Source organism: Aulonocara stuartgranti (assembly GCF_965226115.1).
Source record: "Aulonocara stuartgranti genome assembly, chromosome: 4".
Taxonomy (NCBI): domain Eukaryota; kingdom Metazoa; phylum Chordata; class Actinopteri; order Cichliformes; family Cichlidae; genus Aulonocara; species Aulonocara stuartgranti.
In genome coordinates this window covers 31,328,810-31,347,596 of record NC_138942.1, presented here as the reverse complement: position 1 = coordinate 31,347,596, position 18,787 = coordinate 31,328,810, and the positions used below count along the sequence as shown (strand labels likewise).

Sequence of the window (18,787 nt, the reverse complement as noted above, 5' to 3'; positions counted from 1 at the left end):
GTACTATTTATACTAATTTTGTTTAAATTAAGTCGACTTTTTTGTTTCCCAATGTTAATTAAATATTCTTATTGCTTAGTTTTCATGTGGTAGGCTAAATAGTCTTACATGGTATGATTGAGTATTTCAATCTTGTGTGTCATATAGTTCTTTTATTATTGGCCAAACTGGGCTTCCATACATTTTATACATTGTCGTCAAAAGCGGGAGGAAAGTGACAGCACACCTGGATTATGAATTAGCAACTGGCCTGTGACGTAATGCCTCGTGACGAACTCGTAAGTCGTCGCGTATTTCCGACACTCCTCGCGCCTCTTGAGCGTGCCGTGCTGCTTGTATAACAGTAGCGGTACCAGTCGGTCCGGCGGAGCTGAAGGCTGGGATGGTGATGGCGACCGTCGGAGTCGGTGTCTTGCAGTCCGTTTGATTGAGGAAAACCAGAATATAAGCTGTGTGTGTGTGCAGCGCGAAGCCTGTATAATGGAAGGACGTGCCTTTCCCGAACAAGAACAGCTCCTACAGTTTTTGAGGAGGCTCAAGGAGGTTTTCGACGTCTGTGACGAGGATGCTGACGGCTTCATCCGGGTGGAGCACTTGATGGACCTCGGTCTTCAATTCGGTCAAGGAGACGAGGTGAGAGGCTGGAAGGGACTGGGTAACAAAGGACAAATAGCACATCTGCATTCATATTCGTATAATGTTTCCAATATGGTGAATCTGTAATACGTGGAGCTTTTAACAACAGACAACCTGTCCTGCTTATTAACAGTCACAGGTGTGTTAGAGGTGCCAGCAGCTTATTTGCTGCGGTATGACATAGGACAGGCTACAGGAGACTTGACATCCTCGGTGGTGGCTGACATGCTTTGTCTTGCGTTTCCCATTCACTTAAACTGTTCCAGCCTCACAACATTAGGAAAGCTGAAGACTGACGACAATGGGGGCATTACAGCCTCTGTAAAATTAGAAAGCCTAATAATGCAGCTTTACTGCTTATAGCTACACTTTTATCAATGATGAAGGTCTTCTGTAATCCCCCCTCCCCAATAGGGGTTAACTAATACATCAGTCTCAGTGGCTGTATAAAGTCAGTGCGGGGGAAAACGATTCTGAAATCTGATTTTTGCAGCATCATAAAATACATTGTTTAATACAGGTGCTCTGATTTTGTCAGGATAAGAAACATGTTTGGCTATTTTAAAAACATAGTATTGTACAATATTGTAATATTATCCTAGATACTGACTGTACTAATAGAAGAAAGTGGGCAAATGCAGGATCCTGAGCAGTGCTTTGTTCTCCAGTCTGAATGTTTAGACTGGAGTGAAGAATTTCATTTGTCATTTAAACCTTGATAAGAAACATACAAAGTGAAATGGCTTTACATTCTGTGTGCAAGATCAGATATCAGCGTGTTTGTGTTGTTCCTAAAACACTGTGATAAATGTCGCCCTGAAACCTTCACTGCAGCTAAACAGTTTGTCCACACCTGGGACGAGCGTGTTTAAGGGGATTATGCCAGAAGGCCGAGCCACACGTAGATTTCCACACATAGTTACCGTGATTAACCATCGATGAGCCTTGCTTCAGTGGTCAGAGTTGATCCTGGAGATGCACCATATCTTTGTCATGCTTCTGACCCGTTGAGCTGTCAGGGAGCAGCTAATGAAAAATGTGATGCTATGTAACATTTTATTACAGCCCCAAATATGTGAAGTGATGTAGTATTTTATCAAAGAGTATTTAATATTTTCTGTAGCAGAATTATATAATTTTCCATATTGGATGATGATTTTTGTGTGCCATGATAATAACCCCAAGCAGGGCTATAGTCCCGAACCAGGGACCTAACTATATATATATATACACACACACACAGAGTAGATCTTCAATTTATTTAGAAATATGCTTGTTGTTGTTCAGGTTTACATAAATAAGAAAGCTATATAAATAATAACTGATGACTTTAAGCGGGCTTAGTCTGCAAGTGTTTCCAGTCCTTTGCTGATTGAGTTTACATATTTGAAAAGGTGGAGTGATGTCTGCTTGTGACTGTGGAGTTTGCTTTAAAGTGCAACAGCGGCTGAAAACCCAGGACACATCACTAAAAATAGCTCAGCCATGCTAAAATGAAGCTACTTCCTCATGTCGCTCCTCCCCTCGTGCACTTCCACTCATCTCTGTGCTTTGTCTCCATGGGAACGGGAGCTTCACTAGATCTCCGCAAGTGGATTGGTTGATTATTAAGTAATTAAATGATCTGCTCAGCTGCTCAAAACAACTCAGGAGAACACCAGCAGCTCTGCATTTCTGTTTGTTCCAGCAGCGTCTGTGGATCGTGGGTTATACACACATCCTGTATTATTTCATCATATTTTTGAAGACATATTTCTGTATGTTTTGTGTAGAAATTTACTGCTAAAGATGTACATTTTTATATTTTATCATCTAAAATAAACAAATCCTATTGTGCTCATTTCGACCATACACCTGCATGCCTCTTTATTAGCTATACCTCGTTACTACTGGGTTGGATGTCATTTTGCCTTCAGAACTCCCGTAATCCTGCATGGCATAGAATTATCAAGGTGCAGGAAACTCCATGTTAACATGATAATATCACACAGTTGCTACAGATCCCCTATTCCACCCCATCCCACGCTCTATTGGACTGATATCTGGTGACGGTGTAGGCCATTTAAGTGCAATAAACTCCCTGTCATGTTCAAGAAACCAGTTTGAAATTTGTGACTTGTGTTGCATTCTGCTGCTCATAAAGTAATGCACATGATCAGCAACAACTCTCAGGTACAATGTAGGATTTATGCTCAGTTGCTACTAAAGGGCCAAAAGTCTCATAAGAAAATATTCCCACACTATTAAACTACCAATACCAACCTGAAGGCAGTGCAGGATGGATCCATGCTTTCATGTTGTTTATACAAAATTATGAGCCTACAATCTGAACGTCACGATTCGACCAGGCAATATTCTTATGATCTTCTGCTGTCCAGTTTTGGTGAGTCTGTGTGAACCGTATCCAGACTTTCCTGTTCTTAGCTGGCAGGACTCAGGCCATCTGGCACAAACAACCCTGTATGTTTGGAATCACTTAAATCACATTGCTTTCCCATTGTGGTACTCGATTAGGACTTAAGCAGGCTGTCTTTATCACATGTCTAAACACATTGAACTGCTGCCGTTCGATCTGATCAGATTATTTGCATTGATGTTCAGTTTGAACAGCTGTATCTAAGTGGCTGGTGAGTGTATGTGCATGCAACACTAATGTAGCTTTTTCATTGATCTGCTTCTGACCATAGATAATATAAAGGAGAATGTACCTATAGTAACACCCAGAGACACTAACAGCACAGAGATGAGCATTTCTGTCATCGCCACTTTGGTCTTTGAAAAATAGACGTGATGAGTGAGAGATCGCTCTTAGTAAGATTATGCATGCTTTGGTTAATGATATGTAATTGAATATACTCCAGTTATCCTCTTTTTGACAATTAGAATGATCAGAATTTACAAAATGAACTTCATGTTTTATTCAGCATGACCCAAAACGATTGGTTTATTCTTTTCAATGCAATATGTGAAAAACATGCTCATTTTAATACATAGGCCACCAATACTTCATTGCTGTTGATTTCTTTTTATACATACGAAAACACCTGATATCTTTTCATCTATGTCCACTCAACATGGCAGACTAAACTATTCATCACTTTAATGTGGACACGGCCAACTGGGATCTGGTGAGCTCTCTATTCTATATTTAGACGTTACTTTCTTCCCTCCTCTCACTGTTCTCTGAAACGTTGCACATTTCATGTTAAGTAGATGGACACCACTATGTGAAACAAGTGCGACATTTATTAGCACAGAATCCCTCTTGTCGCAGTCGCTGGGTCTAATACGTTTCCTGATTGAAAGCCTGACACTGAATCATTGTTGTTTTCCCCTTTGGCAGAATTATCTTCTCACTGTATGGTAAAAACTATTTTCAGACCAATTGGAAAGGTCTACCGCTGATGTACTGTGTTGTTAAATGTTTGTGAAACACAAAATCTGAGATATGAGAGCTGGCTGGCAAAGAGCACTCCACTCAGAGCTTTTATTTGGGGAAATTAAAAGCAGCATCCATAAACGTAATATGAATCCTTTTAGTTTATTAGCTTCTTGTACTTTTCTTTAGCCATTGAATACAATACTACATTTTATAGTCTTTGTAAAAACATGATATGAAATGTTTCAGCACTCTGAGCTGTATATTTCCATTTTCATCTCTCTTACTTTTTTATATTTTGCACGTTTGCACTATTTTAATGTACCCTGTAGTACTGTATGAAGGTACACGAATGAAAACTTATCTTTGTAAGGTACAGGAAGCGAAGCTAAAAGCGCCCCTAGTAGCAGCGCCCCTCTGTACCTAGTGACAGATCGAGGTACCTGTATAAGTACAATGAGGTGCTATATTTGTGTGGACTTGGTTCCCCAGTAGCCTCTCGTTGTCTTCCTTTGTTCTTGTTATTAGTTTGAGCTTGCAGCAGTCTCGTTACCCTGAGGTAAAATTAAATTATTGATAATTGTGTCAGGTTTGTGGTCTCGATCTAACTTTCCTCACATTTTTCTGATGCTACATAGAAAAAACACCTAATTTAAAAAAAAAGAAAAAAAAAGAGTTTTAACCGTAATTTAAAGATGCCAAAGTAAGTTAGTGGGCTGCATTTCTAGTGTGCTCTGTTGGCTGCAGTCTGTATTTCTGTTTTGAGTATTTGTTCCTGAAGCTCTCTCCTGTCTAACCGTCCTGTGAGTGTCAGATCCACAGTGGCGCTACTTTCTGGTTTTGTACAAAATACTGTTGTCATGGTTTTATTATATACATGCATTGAGTTTTGTTGGCATTGGATGGACCTTTTTTGTCTTTTGGATTAAAGTTGAAAATGAGGACCCAAGAGAGCCTCTCGTGAATTCTAATGCTGTAAGAGGTTTGTAGTGTCTGGTTTCTGCTCGTGTGACATTAAAGAGTCTTCAGGTTTTTGAAGTCAAACCAGATAGACAGCTGCTGACGTTTACATTTAATCCTCTGTGATAACGTGACACTGAACTCCAGGACGTGTCCGTTTGTGCTTCTATAGATGCTGACATAACACAACTTGTCCCACAGTATACCCTCAGCTCTTAACTGGTTATTTTCATCTTTTTTATCCTCACTGAGAAAGCTGAGAGCAAGATCAAAGCCTGTGTCACAGAGTAGTTCCACCACTTTCCAGACCCGGAGCTATAATCCTCTTTTGACTTATTTCATCTTTGTGTCAACAGAACAGCGATCCTAAAAGCTTCTTTACTTTTACAAATAAAACTACAAATTTGTCACATTTTAGATTTTAGTTGTCAGAGTTGTCTCACTCCGTTTGAGCCTCCAAGGGGCCACTCTGACATCTGACAGTCTATATCAGGGTAGTAGTAGTAGTACTGTCAGAGTACTCATTGTTGCATATGAGGATAAACATCCCAGATAATTTCTTTTTTCCAGGAAATTTTTCCTTTACAACATAGATTTTCAATTATTTTCATAAAATTTTTATATTTTTTATTTTTTTCAGTAATGTAGATACAAATAAATAGAAAAAAAGTGTTTTAAGTTCCATTTTGATGTATGAAGATAAAAAAAAAAAAAAAACAGCCCTAATCTAAGGACATCAGTAATAGCTGTGCAGTTTATTATTAATTTTATGCAATAGGATGTTTCCTACTTTACCGTGGCTGGCATCTTCTGGAGGGGAAAACAGGGACTCGATACTTTTTATTCAGTCTGCCACTTTTTCCAGAAAAGTAGGATAAATCTGGAGTTCTTTGTGAAGTCGGCTGTTTGGTTTATGTAATCCGTAGTTACAGGCAGTCTTTGTGAACCTGGACCCTGGTGTCTCTTCAGACGCCTCTAACAGTAAAACGTGGTTGATGTACTTGTGTGAATCGTCTAATATTTTTCTATGCACACCTTTAAGATTTTTGCTGATGTCAGTTAACAAGGGTACGAGTTACCTTCTGTGTTTTTATTAAAGCGGGTTTCCTTTAGAAAAGGCTGACTTTACTTTTGTGTCTTGCAGGTGAAGAAGTTGACAAGGTACCTGGATCCTAACGCTCATGGGAAAATCAACTTCAAAGACTTTTGCCACGGAGTGTTTGCTATCAAAGGTGAGACATGGACTTTGATTGTCCTGCTCTCTGTCATGAGAAGATGTGTGAGCTTTGTAACTTTGTAACCTTGTCACATTTAGTTAAAGCTCGGTAAACTGTTTTCTACTATTTAGTTTTCTTGCTAAGCTAAGACAAACATCTGCTGACCTCACACTTGTGTTGTTTATACAGACATCATAGTGTTGTCAGCACTTTCATGTAACTGTCAGAATGGAAACAATCTGCTCCATACTCTTCTTCTAATGCTACATGGCCCATTTTACCTTGAAAATGACAAAAAGAGTTTGGATATTATAAAATGAAACATGTAAACATTGAAGATGATACCACTTTATTCACGTAGCTCAAATTACAACAAATATTCTTACTGGTTTTATTACAGAGGAAACATCTGCTTATGTTATTTCCCCTCTTATTATTTACTTTCCTCCCCACACTTGTCCTCCTAGGTTGTGAAGAAATAATGAAGATGACCGTGGGTCCTCGCAGCCATGCCTCCAGCCAGCCATCTGTCACAGACAATGGCTATATATACCAGGTGATTGGATCTTCAATGGTGCACATAATTCTGTGGCATGATGTGAAAACACACCCTGAAACGTCTCCGTTAATTCTGCAAATTATTTTAAAGACACTTTTTAAAGTTTTTGTAAACTCAGATGTCAGAGTGAAAGTGGACATTGTTTACATGGAGTGAAACAGCAATAATTCAGCAGTGAAGCTAAGATCATCGATAACTGTTCATTTAGAACAGTGTTTCTCAAGGTTTAGATTTATATTCATAATAAATGAAAATCACGAGGCACTGATTTCTTACCTAAACACCAGAGTTTAAGTGTCAAAAATATGATATAGTGACTGACTTTTCAGAAACAATTTTTTTTATATAAACCTGTACTGCTGGGCTTCCATACAGCTCTGAAGATGCTGCTGGTTCCTAGCATGTGTACTACCTTAAATATATCTCAATTATTTTTGTATCATAAATTTACTGTGTGAAATGTATGTTGCTGTGCGTGGCTGATTATGTCCCTCATAGAGATTAGCCTAACTGGATCGTTGCTTAGCAACAAGAGGATGAGCGAGACAAGAGCGAGAGAGAGCGAGAGAGCCGAGGTGTGGTTTTGTCCCAGCTAAAGCTTCGCTGTGCTTTCTACATTACTGCTGGAGCTGCAGTCGTATTTATTTGTGTCTAAGCTCTGAGGACACTGAGCCTTCAGGCATTGGGAATACAGTAGATTTTTGTTTTTAGCTCCACCACAGCAGATGCATTCACACGTACACACTCATTAGTGTGATTTGTGACTTTGTATTGGAGATGAGTGAGATGGTGTCCACACTTATTTGGTAAGTTGCACGAATGTGTCAGACTAACTGATTTCTAACTTTTTGAAAGAGAAGATTAGTCCAATAAAGGAAAAGCACACAGACTGGCACAAAGCTTAAAGTTGTTTTTCATTTTATGTGGCGTTTCTGTGTGTGGATGAATTGGGATATATTATGTTATTTTGTGTGTATATATATATAAATATATATACATATGCTCCCACACCCCTTCATCACAGACAAAGATGTGTTTAATTAATGAGTGAAAGGTGGGTAGCAGTCCCTCAGATGCCATATTATGTCTGTCTTGTGTCTTTATATGTGAACATCCACAATCCAGCAGAATCCTAAGTAAGAACAGAGTATGGAGCCACTGCTTTTACTGGTAATGATGAGAAACTTGACTTTGTGTGTGTGAAAGAGCGCTTGGGTGTGACCTTGTCATGGTACTACAGTGGGGTTAAGCCAGACAGCAGCATGATTTATTAATAATATACTATCTGGGGCACGCTAACTCCCACATGATAAATCAGCCCAAGACACTACCTCAAATACAACTTCATCATATTCTGTTCAAATCATGAGAGCAGGTCAGAATACCAGCTGTACTGCTGTTTCTCTCTTAAAGCCGTCGCTTTGTGTCGCTGATTTAAACTCCCCTCTTTGCTTTAGTGATTTCTGGGGAAAATGTTTGGCTCACACCTAAAGCTAACCTTAATGCTAATCACAAAGGTCCAAACATTGGATATTGTTAGTAATATCCAATGTTTGGACAATTAAAGTCATCTTAAATATCTTGAGATCAAACTTAAACATCTGAAATTCTTTGAGTTTGTACGTCTCATACAGTTAGTATGTGATGGGGTATTGAAACAACAGTAGATTACAAGCAGAAACATTTTTAAATTTCTATTTAAACTGTGGTTTAACCCTTAAAACTTCATTGTTTGATTAAATCTGCTAAAATAAGCACAGGAAGGCAAGACTGATTTCTCTAAATAGCCTTTTAATAAATGTAGGCTGACATTCCTGGATCTTATTGCTGGATTCGTCTAAATGCAGTGGGATTCTTTCTAGTTTGAGTTTTTATTGATAGTATTTAGTTTTCTGTTTGTGTTGTTGCTGTTAATTCCTTTGTAATTTAAGTCTTGTCATTTTTGCCTTAATTTTTAGTTACTGGTGACCCTGAGCTTATTTTGGCTCCTCGTGTCTTATATCTAGTTGTCTTTCCCTTTTGTTACTTTATTGTGTGTGTATTTTGGCCTGTTTTCTTCCTTTAGCTACTTCCTGCCTTTACTTTGAAAGGTTCAGTTTTCCTGCCTCTCTTATTACCTGATTATTCTCAGCTGTGTTTTGTTCCCCAGCTGTTTTCATCGCCCCTCTTCACCTTTTGTGTTTTTACACACAGTGGTTCATGACAGTTTCCTTGTAAGCAAGATTATAATCTTCGCATTTTTTATTTGAAATGTATATTTCTAAGAACTATATATTAAGATGCTGATGATCCGTTGTTCAGTGTAATCAGTGACTAGGCACTGTATCGGACTTGTATCTCATGCATGATTTTAGCTGTTCTTTGAATAACTGTTTACATGTGATTTTAGTAAACATCTCTGTGTGATGATGTGATTTTGAACTCAAGGGTTTCTGCTTTGAAATTGAAAAAAAAATGTAAAGTTAACTTATAATTCAATTTGTCCTGTTGAAGCGATGCCTTGTGTTGAAGTGTCTAATGTGACTGTTACTTCTATTTCTGAAGTCCTGTAAAGTTCGATTTTTAATCCTAATTCACATAATTTTTCTTGTATGTTCAGAATGGTGAGGCAAAGCTTGGTCCTCCAATTATCATGTGTACACGGTCCTACCAGGAAAGCACGTGTGCTGATGGCGAGTGCGACATGGACAGCAGCACTGAAAATGGCAACAGCTCTGACTCGCTTCACCCAACACGGCAACGCAGGTCAGTCATAACCAGTCTGAGTTGGGACTTTAGGAAGACTTAGAATTTCTTTTGATTGTGGGTTTGTTTTTTTCCCCTTTAATTGTTTTGTTTTGGAATGCAACCCTAGCCGCCTGATTGGCTCAGCGTCTGCGCCCGTCATCTCTAGAGAGGAGCAGTTTGAAGACTACGGTGAAGGGGAGGATGTAGATTTTACTCCCAGCAGCCCTTGCCCTGAAGAAGAAACACGAACAAATGGTTTCTCAGATCTTGGATCCTCGCTTCCCTCCAGGTTGGTGTCTGATGAGAAGGAAGCACTCCCTTAATCGTATGCACACGCAGAATTACATACAAACATATCTTAAGACCCAGTTTTCATGCAGAAAAAGACAAATCAGACTTTTTGGCTGTTTGCTTGTCCTAAAGAGAAAAGCACAGGGCTGTTAACAATGGGCCTGTTTGATTTGAATGCAGTGCATTGTTTTAGACAGTACTGCAAGTTTTCTGAACCATGGCTTGAAAAAGTAGAGCAGGGGTGTCAAACTCAAATACACAGTGGGCCAAAGTTCAAAACTGGAACAAAGTCGCGGGCTAACGTTAATATTTATTGAAATATATTTATTCCTCCAGATTTAAGAATGAATCTTTTCTTATGGACTCAAACACGTTTTGCTGAAAAACTGAATATGGAACAAGCAAAGCTTAATACTAAACAATATATATATTAGCTGTATAATACCAGTAGGCCAGCTCTGATAGTATTTTTGGTATGGCTTCACCGGCCAAATGTAATTAAGCTGCGGACCAAATTTGGCCCGCGGGCCGCAGTTTGACACCTATGAAGTAGAGACTGGAAGACATTTCATTGACGCATGCCAATGTGCTCTGCAGACATTGCAAATATCTATAGATAACAGCAAGAAGCTGACTTTCACTTTTTCAGACATGCTTATTTATATTTGATTATATATGTGGACATTAATCAATTCATTCTTTATAATTCCAGTGCTGGCCACACCCCTCAAAAGATGCGGCAGCTGTATAACAGTGAGCTGCTGGACATCTACTGTTCGCAGTGCTGCAAGAAAGTGAATCTACTCAATGACTTGGAGGCTCGACTGAGAAACCTCAAGGCCAACAGGTGGAGCACACATTCACTGATGTTCATTTCTGGGAGTGACCTGGAACTGTCTTCATCCTAAGACTGAATGAATTTCAGATTTTTAAAAAAGAAAAAATGGTGTGTGTTCATCATTGGGGTATCACACTACTCAGCCTTGAGCCCCGGGTCCAAGAGGACCAACGTGGCTACCATGCTAACCGTGGAACACCTGATTACCCTTTCAAGACAGGGAAGCACTTCCGAGTATGAGGCCTTCATTTTCAGTGAGAAAACGGTGGATTCGACCCTCTGGGATTAGATAGAGATGTTTCAAGTACGCTGCAGTCTTGTTCGTAAGACTGATGGTGTAGCATCAGTGCTAATGCAGGCAGGGAGGAGAGAGCTTAGCCTAAAAGATCAAGCTTTAATTTACCAGTCAGTATAGCACATTCGTACAGTTATCTATTTTTTTGGAGCTATTGGTAATGGTAATGACTCTTGCTGCCTCAGCATCGCCCTAATGTCACAAAGCTTGGATTAGCTGTCTTAGCCATCCAGCTAAATCCCCTCTTATTCATTCTTGGCATCAGATGCTGCATCCACATCAAAGGGTGAGCTCGAGTTGTTGCTATAGCAACTGTATCCCAATGTGGCGGGATGACTGGTTGTGAGTTTTTGTCTTGTGTGCGAACAGCAATAGAGCTGAAACAAGAACACTGTGGTTAAAACTGTATCGTATGGCAACCACAGAAGAACATTGTTTGAAACCACTGTGTGAATGAAAGCAGAGGTGTCATTGCACTAATTTTACTACCAGCAAATAGAGTTGTAGCAAAGGCTTTTGGATTATTAAAATGGATAGTTGAAGCCTGTGTTACTGTCAGTATGTGTGACTCGGTTCCTCTCCTGTTTTTTCAGTCCTAACAGGAAGATTTCCAGCACGGCATTTGGACGGTGAGTGACCTGACGTTCTTACAAAGCGCCTTTTTAAATTCTTGCTGCTCTAAATCATCTGTGCACTGTAGATATCATAAACTGTTGCTTAGTTTTGGCATCTTTCTCGTTACAATATAAAAAATGCAGCCACTGAAGAACATGGTGGTAGTAGACACTAATGCAAAGCATATACGGGATTTACATGTTTATGCAGTGTAAATATGATGTCTCCTGTTTCTCGGGTGTTTTCTCTCTCCCTGCAGTCAGCTGTTCCAGGCCAATCACAGCGTGTTTGGGTCCAGTCAGGGCAGCAGCACAGAGGATCTGTTCACAGACAGTATCGACTCCTGTGACCTTGACATCACAGAGAAAGTAAACACATAATAATCTTCACCTGCTGGTTGATCCTCTAGCTCATAGCACATCTCCAGAGCAGAACAAGGACTACTGTCACAAACTAAGAGTCTAACTGGTGAAGCAGCAGCCTCGTTTTAGCTAATGAAAAATAAAAACAATGCTGAAATAAATTGAAGTCTGTGAGGTGGGGAAAATAGTGTTAGTGTGTAGGAGGATGGATCAATTTAAAACGGGCGATTAATCTCCTGTTAACAACGAGCTGTGTAGAGGCATACTGGGAATGTCTGTATGCAAATGAAGAAGATGCTCTTTAACCTTTAGGCCTTACCTGTGTGATGTGTCACTCAGGTCAGCTACCTGGAGAAAAAGGTGACCGAACTGGAAAGTGACAGTCTGGCCAACAATGACCTCAAGTCTAAACTCAAGCATGACAACACCCACCTTGTGCACAGGTAAGAATACTTGAGCTGAGTGGGTGCTTTGGCTGGGTTTGGTTCCTGTACAAAAAGGCGTGGTGTTTATTTTCATACAAATAACATTAATTGCACCTGTTTGATCATTCTTTACAAGTGGTGCAGATATGAGATATATGTGATGTGAATTAGTCCATAGATCTTATATAAACCTGTGCAGCATTTTGGTTCTAGCTGACTAGTCTGTACCAGTCTGAATGACCTCTGTGTTTTTGCTTCCAAGGGTTCATGAGCTAGAGGAGCAGGTGAAGGATGCAGAGACAAAGTCTGCAGAGAGTCTCAAAGAAGAGGTGAAGAAACACCGGGAGGCTTACACCAAGATGGAGAGAGATAGAAACACAGAGATAGAGCTGCTCTGTAACAGGTAAACTAACCAGCAATTTACCTGAAGGGAAGTTTCCCCCATAATCCAACTCCTAAACAGGCTGGTGCTAGATTTGGCTCTGATACAAGATCAACTACACATCTGCTGTTAAGGCAGGCATTCTGTAACCATAAACTACCACAGACACTGATTGGCTGTAGGTCTCATGAAATGAAACTGCTGTTAGCCTTGTTACCCTGCCGTTGCCTGCTATTAAGACAGGAAATAAGGAAATGTGCAGCGCAAATTTACAAGCTGCTGTGCTGATCAAAGACGGTCAGCGTTCTGGCACTTTAAAAACACCAAGCCTTACTCATGTCTTTTAACCTCCTAGGGCCTGGCGTCCATATATGTGGACATCACATTTTGGGTTGTCAGGCCCTTGTAGAGCCCTTGTGCTCTACAAGGGCCTAATATCCGCTTACAGGGACATTATACTGCCACTTCTATCAACATTTAAAACAAATGTCCTCATTTTTGGATCTCATTTTTCTCAGAAACAAAAATCTGGTAAAAAAACAATACAAAACAGGTAATTCTTTTTATATTCATCAGGTCTCAATCAGCCCAAATAGCAAAGAGAAATTGAAAATGCATGCCATGAAAGAGTTCAGGTCTTAGGAGGTTAAAGTTCACTGGGGTACCTGTGATACCAAACTAAAGCTGTTTGCGTTTGTTCACCCTAAGGTTACAGCAGTTAGAAGAAGAGAATACAGAGATGAAGTTGAATGTGTGCAGACTCAAGTCTCAGACTGAAAAAATGGATCAGGTATGCTGAAGTATCTTCCTGTGTCATCATGATGTAATCCTTTTATTATTTTATATAAACTTCATGAGTAGTTTCACCTTGACAAGCTTTTTTCTTTTAGTTTGTCTGTACTCATCTTGGTTGCTGCTAGGTTTCCATATCTCAAATGTTGCGAATTTTCCTACATATATCATAAAAACATGAGTGTTTCTTTTTCTCAGCCACTGTTTCCTGACTTGTGTATTTTGCAGGAGAAGCAGAGGGTGACAGACAAACTGGAGGACACTAGTTTGAGGCTGAAAGATGAGATGGACCTGTACAGGAAGATAATGGACAAGCTCTGGCAAAACCGCCACGAGTTTCAGAAGGAAAAAGAGTCCATGCAGGAGGTGAGACACTCCTCCCAGGCAATCATTTCTATGAAAATAACTTCATTTCCCACTGTAGTCACCAGGTAAGATAAGAAAAGGTTAATGTGGAACATGTTAGAGTTGTTTGACCGACTGTTTTGTCTGCAGCTGATTGATGATCTCCGTCGGGAGCTCGAGTATCTGCAGTTGTTTAAACTGGAGATGGAACATCCTGGGAAAGGCAAGGGGCTGTCTGAGTTCAACGCCAAAACCAGGGAGATGGAAATGGAACATGAAGTGAAGAGACTGAAACAGGTCCACACAGAACACACTCATCCTTGTTCTTCCTCATTGCAGAAAAGACTTTCTCTTCTACTTTTAATTCCACAATGGTCAGATTTGGGTCATTTCATTTATTTCTATTTAATCCACACAAAAAATAAATTCTTGAAACATGCATATATCCAAACAAGGAGCTGCTTGAGCCCCGTTAATGTGTATTGGGAAGTAGCATACTGAAGTAGAACTCCCAAACCTGTGTTGATACACTGATGGATCGCTCAGTCCTGCTAACTTTACTTTGCTGTGTAAAAGTCCCATTCTGACCACCTGTAACGTGCGCTCCATTTCGTAACTGCTCTCACATCAATTTCGGTTTCAAACTTTTATGTTTATGTTGAGCTGCAGAGAAGCCAAATATTAGTCTTTAGTTGTAAAGTCCACAGCAAGCCCAAAGGCGCTTTGTCAGGTCAGAAATGCTCTCTGTTGTGTCCTTGTCTGTTTTTCTCTTCCCAACAGTCACAGGGTAATCTCCAGTGTTGGGCAAGTTACTTTGAAAAAGTAATTAGTTGTAGTTACTTTTTTGAAGAAGTAACTAGTAACTTAGTTACAATATTATAAAAGTAACTAATTACTAGGAAAAGTAACTATTGCGTTATGGTTAACCCTCTGGGGTGGCTGTTTTTGACTACTTTTGATTTTACCGCTTTAAAAAGTGTTTACCTCGCCTTGTTTGGTATCGTTCTTTTCAGCACAACCTCACATGTCTGAATTTACAGTTTGTTTGTTTTTTCATTTTGAAATACTGCATTAGCACAATTGATCCGAAATCAGACAAAAAACAGTAGAAAAAAAGTTGCATTTTTTTACTGTAGCAACCACAAACGAATCATTTTCATAATTTGAAATGCAAATATACATTGTAAACTTTACAAATCTATGCACAAGTTTTGCAAACCACAAAGTTGTATGCAGCTATTTACCTAAAAAAAAATTAACCATTTCAAACTATTTACAGAACAATCAGGTGTTCTACATCAATCTAGATGCCACACAAACTATTTGTGCAAAAATAATTTCTGTCCACCATGAGATAAAGGAGAACATCACAGGCCTGATACCTGCAGGCCTGACAACAGGTGTATCACTCGTCCTGTTTTCTACCTGGAGACAGCGTTTATACTGTTATCTGCCTTTGGTGGCTTTATGGCAGCAACTCATTGTTCTGACACACACAGCAAAACTATCCACTACACTACACACTAACTGGGATTTGCTATGTCATCTTAAATTGGTCATGTGATTGGTTTAACCATGACTGCTCTATTCTTTCTCAGCCAATCAGCAGTACCTGTGCGATTGTTCTCCCCCCCCCCCCCCCCCCCCCCCATATCTCCCAGTAAGCTGAAGACAGCTTCAACAGTCTGTGTTGAAAAATAGTTACTGAGAAAAATAACACCGTTACTTTTAACGCCATTATTCCCATCACTGGTAATGACCATTCATTTGGGCTACCCTGCATTTCCCTGTTAATACCCAGTTTTGCCAAACTGGCATTGGCCAGCGGTGGTTTCATACTTGATTAAATCATTAAAACAATATTTTCATGAAGTAAAAATCTTCCTTTCAACTCAGAAAAATTGAAGAGAAACCCAAGTGTATGTGATGTTTGGAGGGAGAGTGAGACATACACCCACAGTCAAAGGCAGGCAATCCTAATCACATGTAATGGATATGGCTCGGTTATATTTGTGAGATTTTTCAAGCTCACTGCTTTCTCAAATTCACACACACATCGAGTCAGGACCGGGTCCTTTGTGTCTGTAGGAGAACCACAAGCTGCGCGATCAAAACGACGACCTGAACGCTCAGATTCTCAGTCTGAGCTTGTACGAGGCCAAGAACCTGTTCTCCTGTCAAACCAAGGCCCAGTGCCTGGCAGCTGAGATTGACAACGCTTCCAGAGATGAGGTTGGTCTGTTACTGCTGGTTGGATGAAATGGTTATTCTTGATATAACTGCGCTTGTAATGCATTCCTCTTCTCGCTCAGCTTGTGGATGCTTTGAAGGAGCAGGAGGAGATCAACCTGCGTCTGAGGCAGTACATGGACAAAATCATTTTGGCCATTCTTGACCACAATCCTTCCATCCTGGAGATCAAGAATTAAACACAATGCACATTTGTATTAGTGAAGCTGTGCTGATCTACCGTTACCTTTAGTCCGTAAAGTTGTAATCCATGACATTCCTGTCCTGGCTGAAGCTGATGGAGCTGCTTACGCTACAGACAAACACATTCGCATTGTTCACTCAGTGATGTTTTTTTTCACAGATATTGTGCACGTTTGGTCCCCCCTGTGAGATGTAAATCTTAAGCTGCAGTACAAAATGCAGGAAATGTTCTGTTGGTGGACATAAATATTTTTTCCTGCTGAACTGCAGCAAACAGTTCACATTAAAGCTTTCCTGCATTTCAGCATCAACTCTTTGGGTATCATTGCTTTTACTTGGAAGGTGACACTAACCCTGGATATTTAATCCCTTTAATGTGTGACCACTTTGAATCTGGTAACACATTTTAATGTGTGGATGTTACCACAAATTACTGATAATGCAATAAATGGGCAGTGTTTGGTTTGGGTACAATCAGAATCTGATGTCACTAAAAAGTTAAGGATTACAACTTTACATTGCAGCTAACATTCTGAATGTTTGACACTTGCACACAAATGTATGTACATTACCACAGCAGCTGGTCTCCACATCCACCCGAAGTAAACTCCTCTTTATAAGGAATCACTGTAGAGCAACTTTGCCATTTTAATCTTATCCACCGATGTTTATCACTGTATGTTTGAAAGTACATAAAAGAAAAGCATCTTTCCTGTATGTTATGTAATTTGGACAACTGTCTTTGACTCACAGGCACCAAGTGGAAAACAGATTTAAGAAGTGAAGCAAATAAAATGGGAAGGTGAACCGTTTCTGTAGTAAAATCAGAAACGAGTTGTTCTGTAGAGATTGTAGATAGCTACACAGTACATGAACACTGATGTAAGCCTTTCTGGTGACACTCAACTTTTCAGTTCTTGTGATCATTTGATTGCGTTTCTAACCCTTTAATTTAGCTGTTTGAACACAGCCGAATGTTTACATTGAACCATATGCTTTTATATCGGTTTTCAGTAGTAGTTCCAAATGTTAATGTCACTAACTACATGAAGCCTTTGCTTTCTGAAGACTTTTCACTATAGAGATATTTAAAGGTGCCAATGAACAGAATTATGTGCCAAATCATTTGTTTTCCACAAATAATCTAGTAGATGAAGAGCATCATACTGCAGAGCTGGATGGCTTACATGTACTTGTATATTAGCCAAATTAGCATGTGTATCTATGAATCCAGAACTGTAACATGCATTTATTAATAAATGTGTAGAAATGTGCGCACATCATAAAAACTGCAAGTCCAGATCGTGTCGTGCTGTTCTGATCTGAGCTTATTCCAAATTTTCTCACCAAATATGAAAATATTCAGGTTCAGGAAATTGTATTTAGCTTTGCAAGGAAATGAATACATGTGACACATGTGGTGAAGCTCGAGGATTTTAACAGTGTGAACTAATGATGTTCTTTGCATTGAATATAGATTACAAGAAAACTCTGTGGGGCACCTTTAAAATCAGGTTCTGCACTGTAGCCCAACTATGAAAGCACATAGCACGTGATATAGTAACACACTTGTTTCGTAGGCAAAGTTTATATACCTGGAACAATGATTTTAAAATAGGGTGTAAACATTCTTGTTCTGTCAAAATTCACATGTTCACATTGATTTCTTTTATTTTTGTACCACACATGGAGCAATGGGTGACTAGATGTGTAAATAAAATCCATTCGCTTAGCACCACAAAGTTGGTCCTGGTTGCTTATTCGTAGTCTTCTTGTCTTGTTACTGGGTACAAAGTAACAAATATGTTAATGCAGGTGTGATGTCATGTTGTACACAGAATGATAGGAATTCTGTCCAACCTCAGTTGGGACATACATACAGTCACTTTAATATATTTAATGAAGTCATGTGAATTATTAACTGGGGGTTTGTCCCCACGTTACAGCGTTGAAATTTGATTCCTTTTGGGTATTCTTTTTCTTTTTAGCACTCATTTTTACATACAGGAACTGGTCACATGTAAGCATATTTAAGCTCTGTGAAAGCTGCAACTAAGTCACCATATCTAAATAACAGGATTTATTCTGAACAAGTTTGGGCATTAATATCATTTGGTCTTATTTATGTTGGAGTTTCAATAGCAGAATCCCTTAAAAAATTGTATACATATTAAATGGGTTCTGTTTTCCTATTTAAACTATGAGGGATCAAAATTACTGGAAATTACTTGTAGGCCTGTAACTTGGACCATTTACATACGAAGGTAAAATTTAGTGTGGCTTTGTTAGTTTTAGTAAATAAGTTAATTACGTTAAATGAAATACTGTCATGTTTATTACTCAAAAAGATTCAAAGAAACACTTAAAAAGTATTTCTCATGTAATTATAAAACAAGTCCTCAAAAAGTTGATATTGTTTTGGCAGCTGTTGGGTCATTTCGTTCTCAAAAAATTACACACACTGCATTATGGTAAAGATTTTCGTCAGCATCCGATGTGTAAATAAACTGCTCGCTTAGTCTTAAAACCAT

General features: G+C 39.3%; 1 protein-coding gene across 3 annotated transcripts; it reads left to right on the top strand.

The window, feature by feature from the left end:
- The first annotated feature begins 193 nt into the window (after nucleotides 1-193).
- Nucleotides 194-18,009, top strand: rab11fip4a (RAB11 family interacting protein 4 (class II) a). Of its 3 annotated transcripts, XM_082530745.1 has the most exons (15): nucleotides 194-633; nucleotides 6,120-6,207; nucleotides 6,660-6,748; nucleotides 9,351-9,496; nucleotides 9,606-9,767; nucleotides 10,482-10,616; nucleotides 11,496-11,531; nucleotides 11,777-11,885; nucleotides 12,219-12,322; nucleotides 12,567-12,707; nucleotides 13,395-13,476; nucleotides 13,707-13,844; nucleotides 13,974-14,120; nucleotides 15,912-16,055; nucleotides 16,136-18,009. In XM_082530745.1, the coding sequence occupies exons 1-15, from the start codon at nucleotides 481-483 to the stop codon at nucleotides 16,250-16,252; spliced, it is 1,791 nt and encodes a 596-aa protein (XP_082386871.1). In that variant the 5' UTR covers nucleotides 194-480; the 3' UTR covers nucleotides 16,253-18,009. The 3 variants fall into 3 exon arrangements, with proteins under 3 accessions (XP_082386871.1, XP_082386872.1, XP_082386873.1); XM_082530746.1 differs by lacking the exons at nucleotides 194-633; nucleotides 6,120-6,207; nucleotides 6,660-6,748 and adding an exon at nucleotides 7,362-7,557; XM_082530747.1 differs by lacking the exons at nucleotides 194-633; nucleotides 6,120-6,207; nucleotides 6,660-6,748 and adding an exon at nucleotides 8,859-8,964.
- Nucleotides 18,010-18,787: the final 778 nt, after the last annotated feature.

Excerpts from the sequence above, each read along its gene's own strand:
- rab11fip4a (XM_082530745.1), top strand. The coding sequence starts at position 481 with ATGGAAGGACGTGCCTTTCCCGAACAAGAACAGCTCCTACAGTTTTTG. Across the intron at positions 11,886-12,218 it reads ACCTTGACATCACAGAGAAA|GTCAGCTACCTGGAGAAAAA; the intron begins GTAAACACATAA and ends TGTGTCACTCAG. Across the intron at positions 14,121-15,911 it reads AAGTGAAGAGACTGAAACAG|GAGAACCACAAGCTGCGCGA; the intron begins GTCCACACAGAA and ends TTGTGTCTGTAG.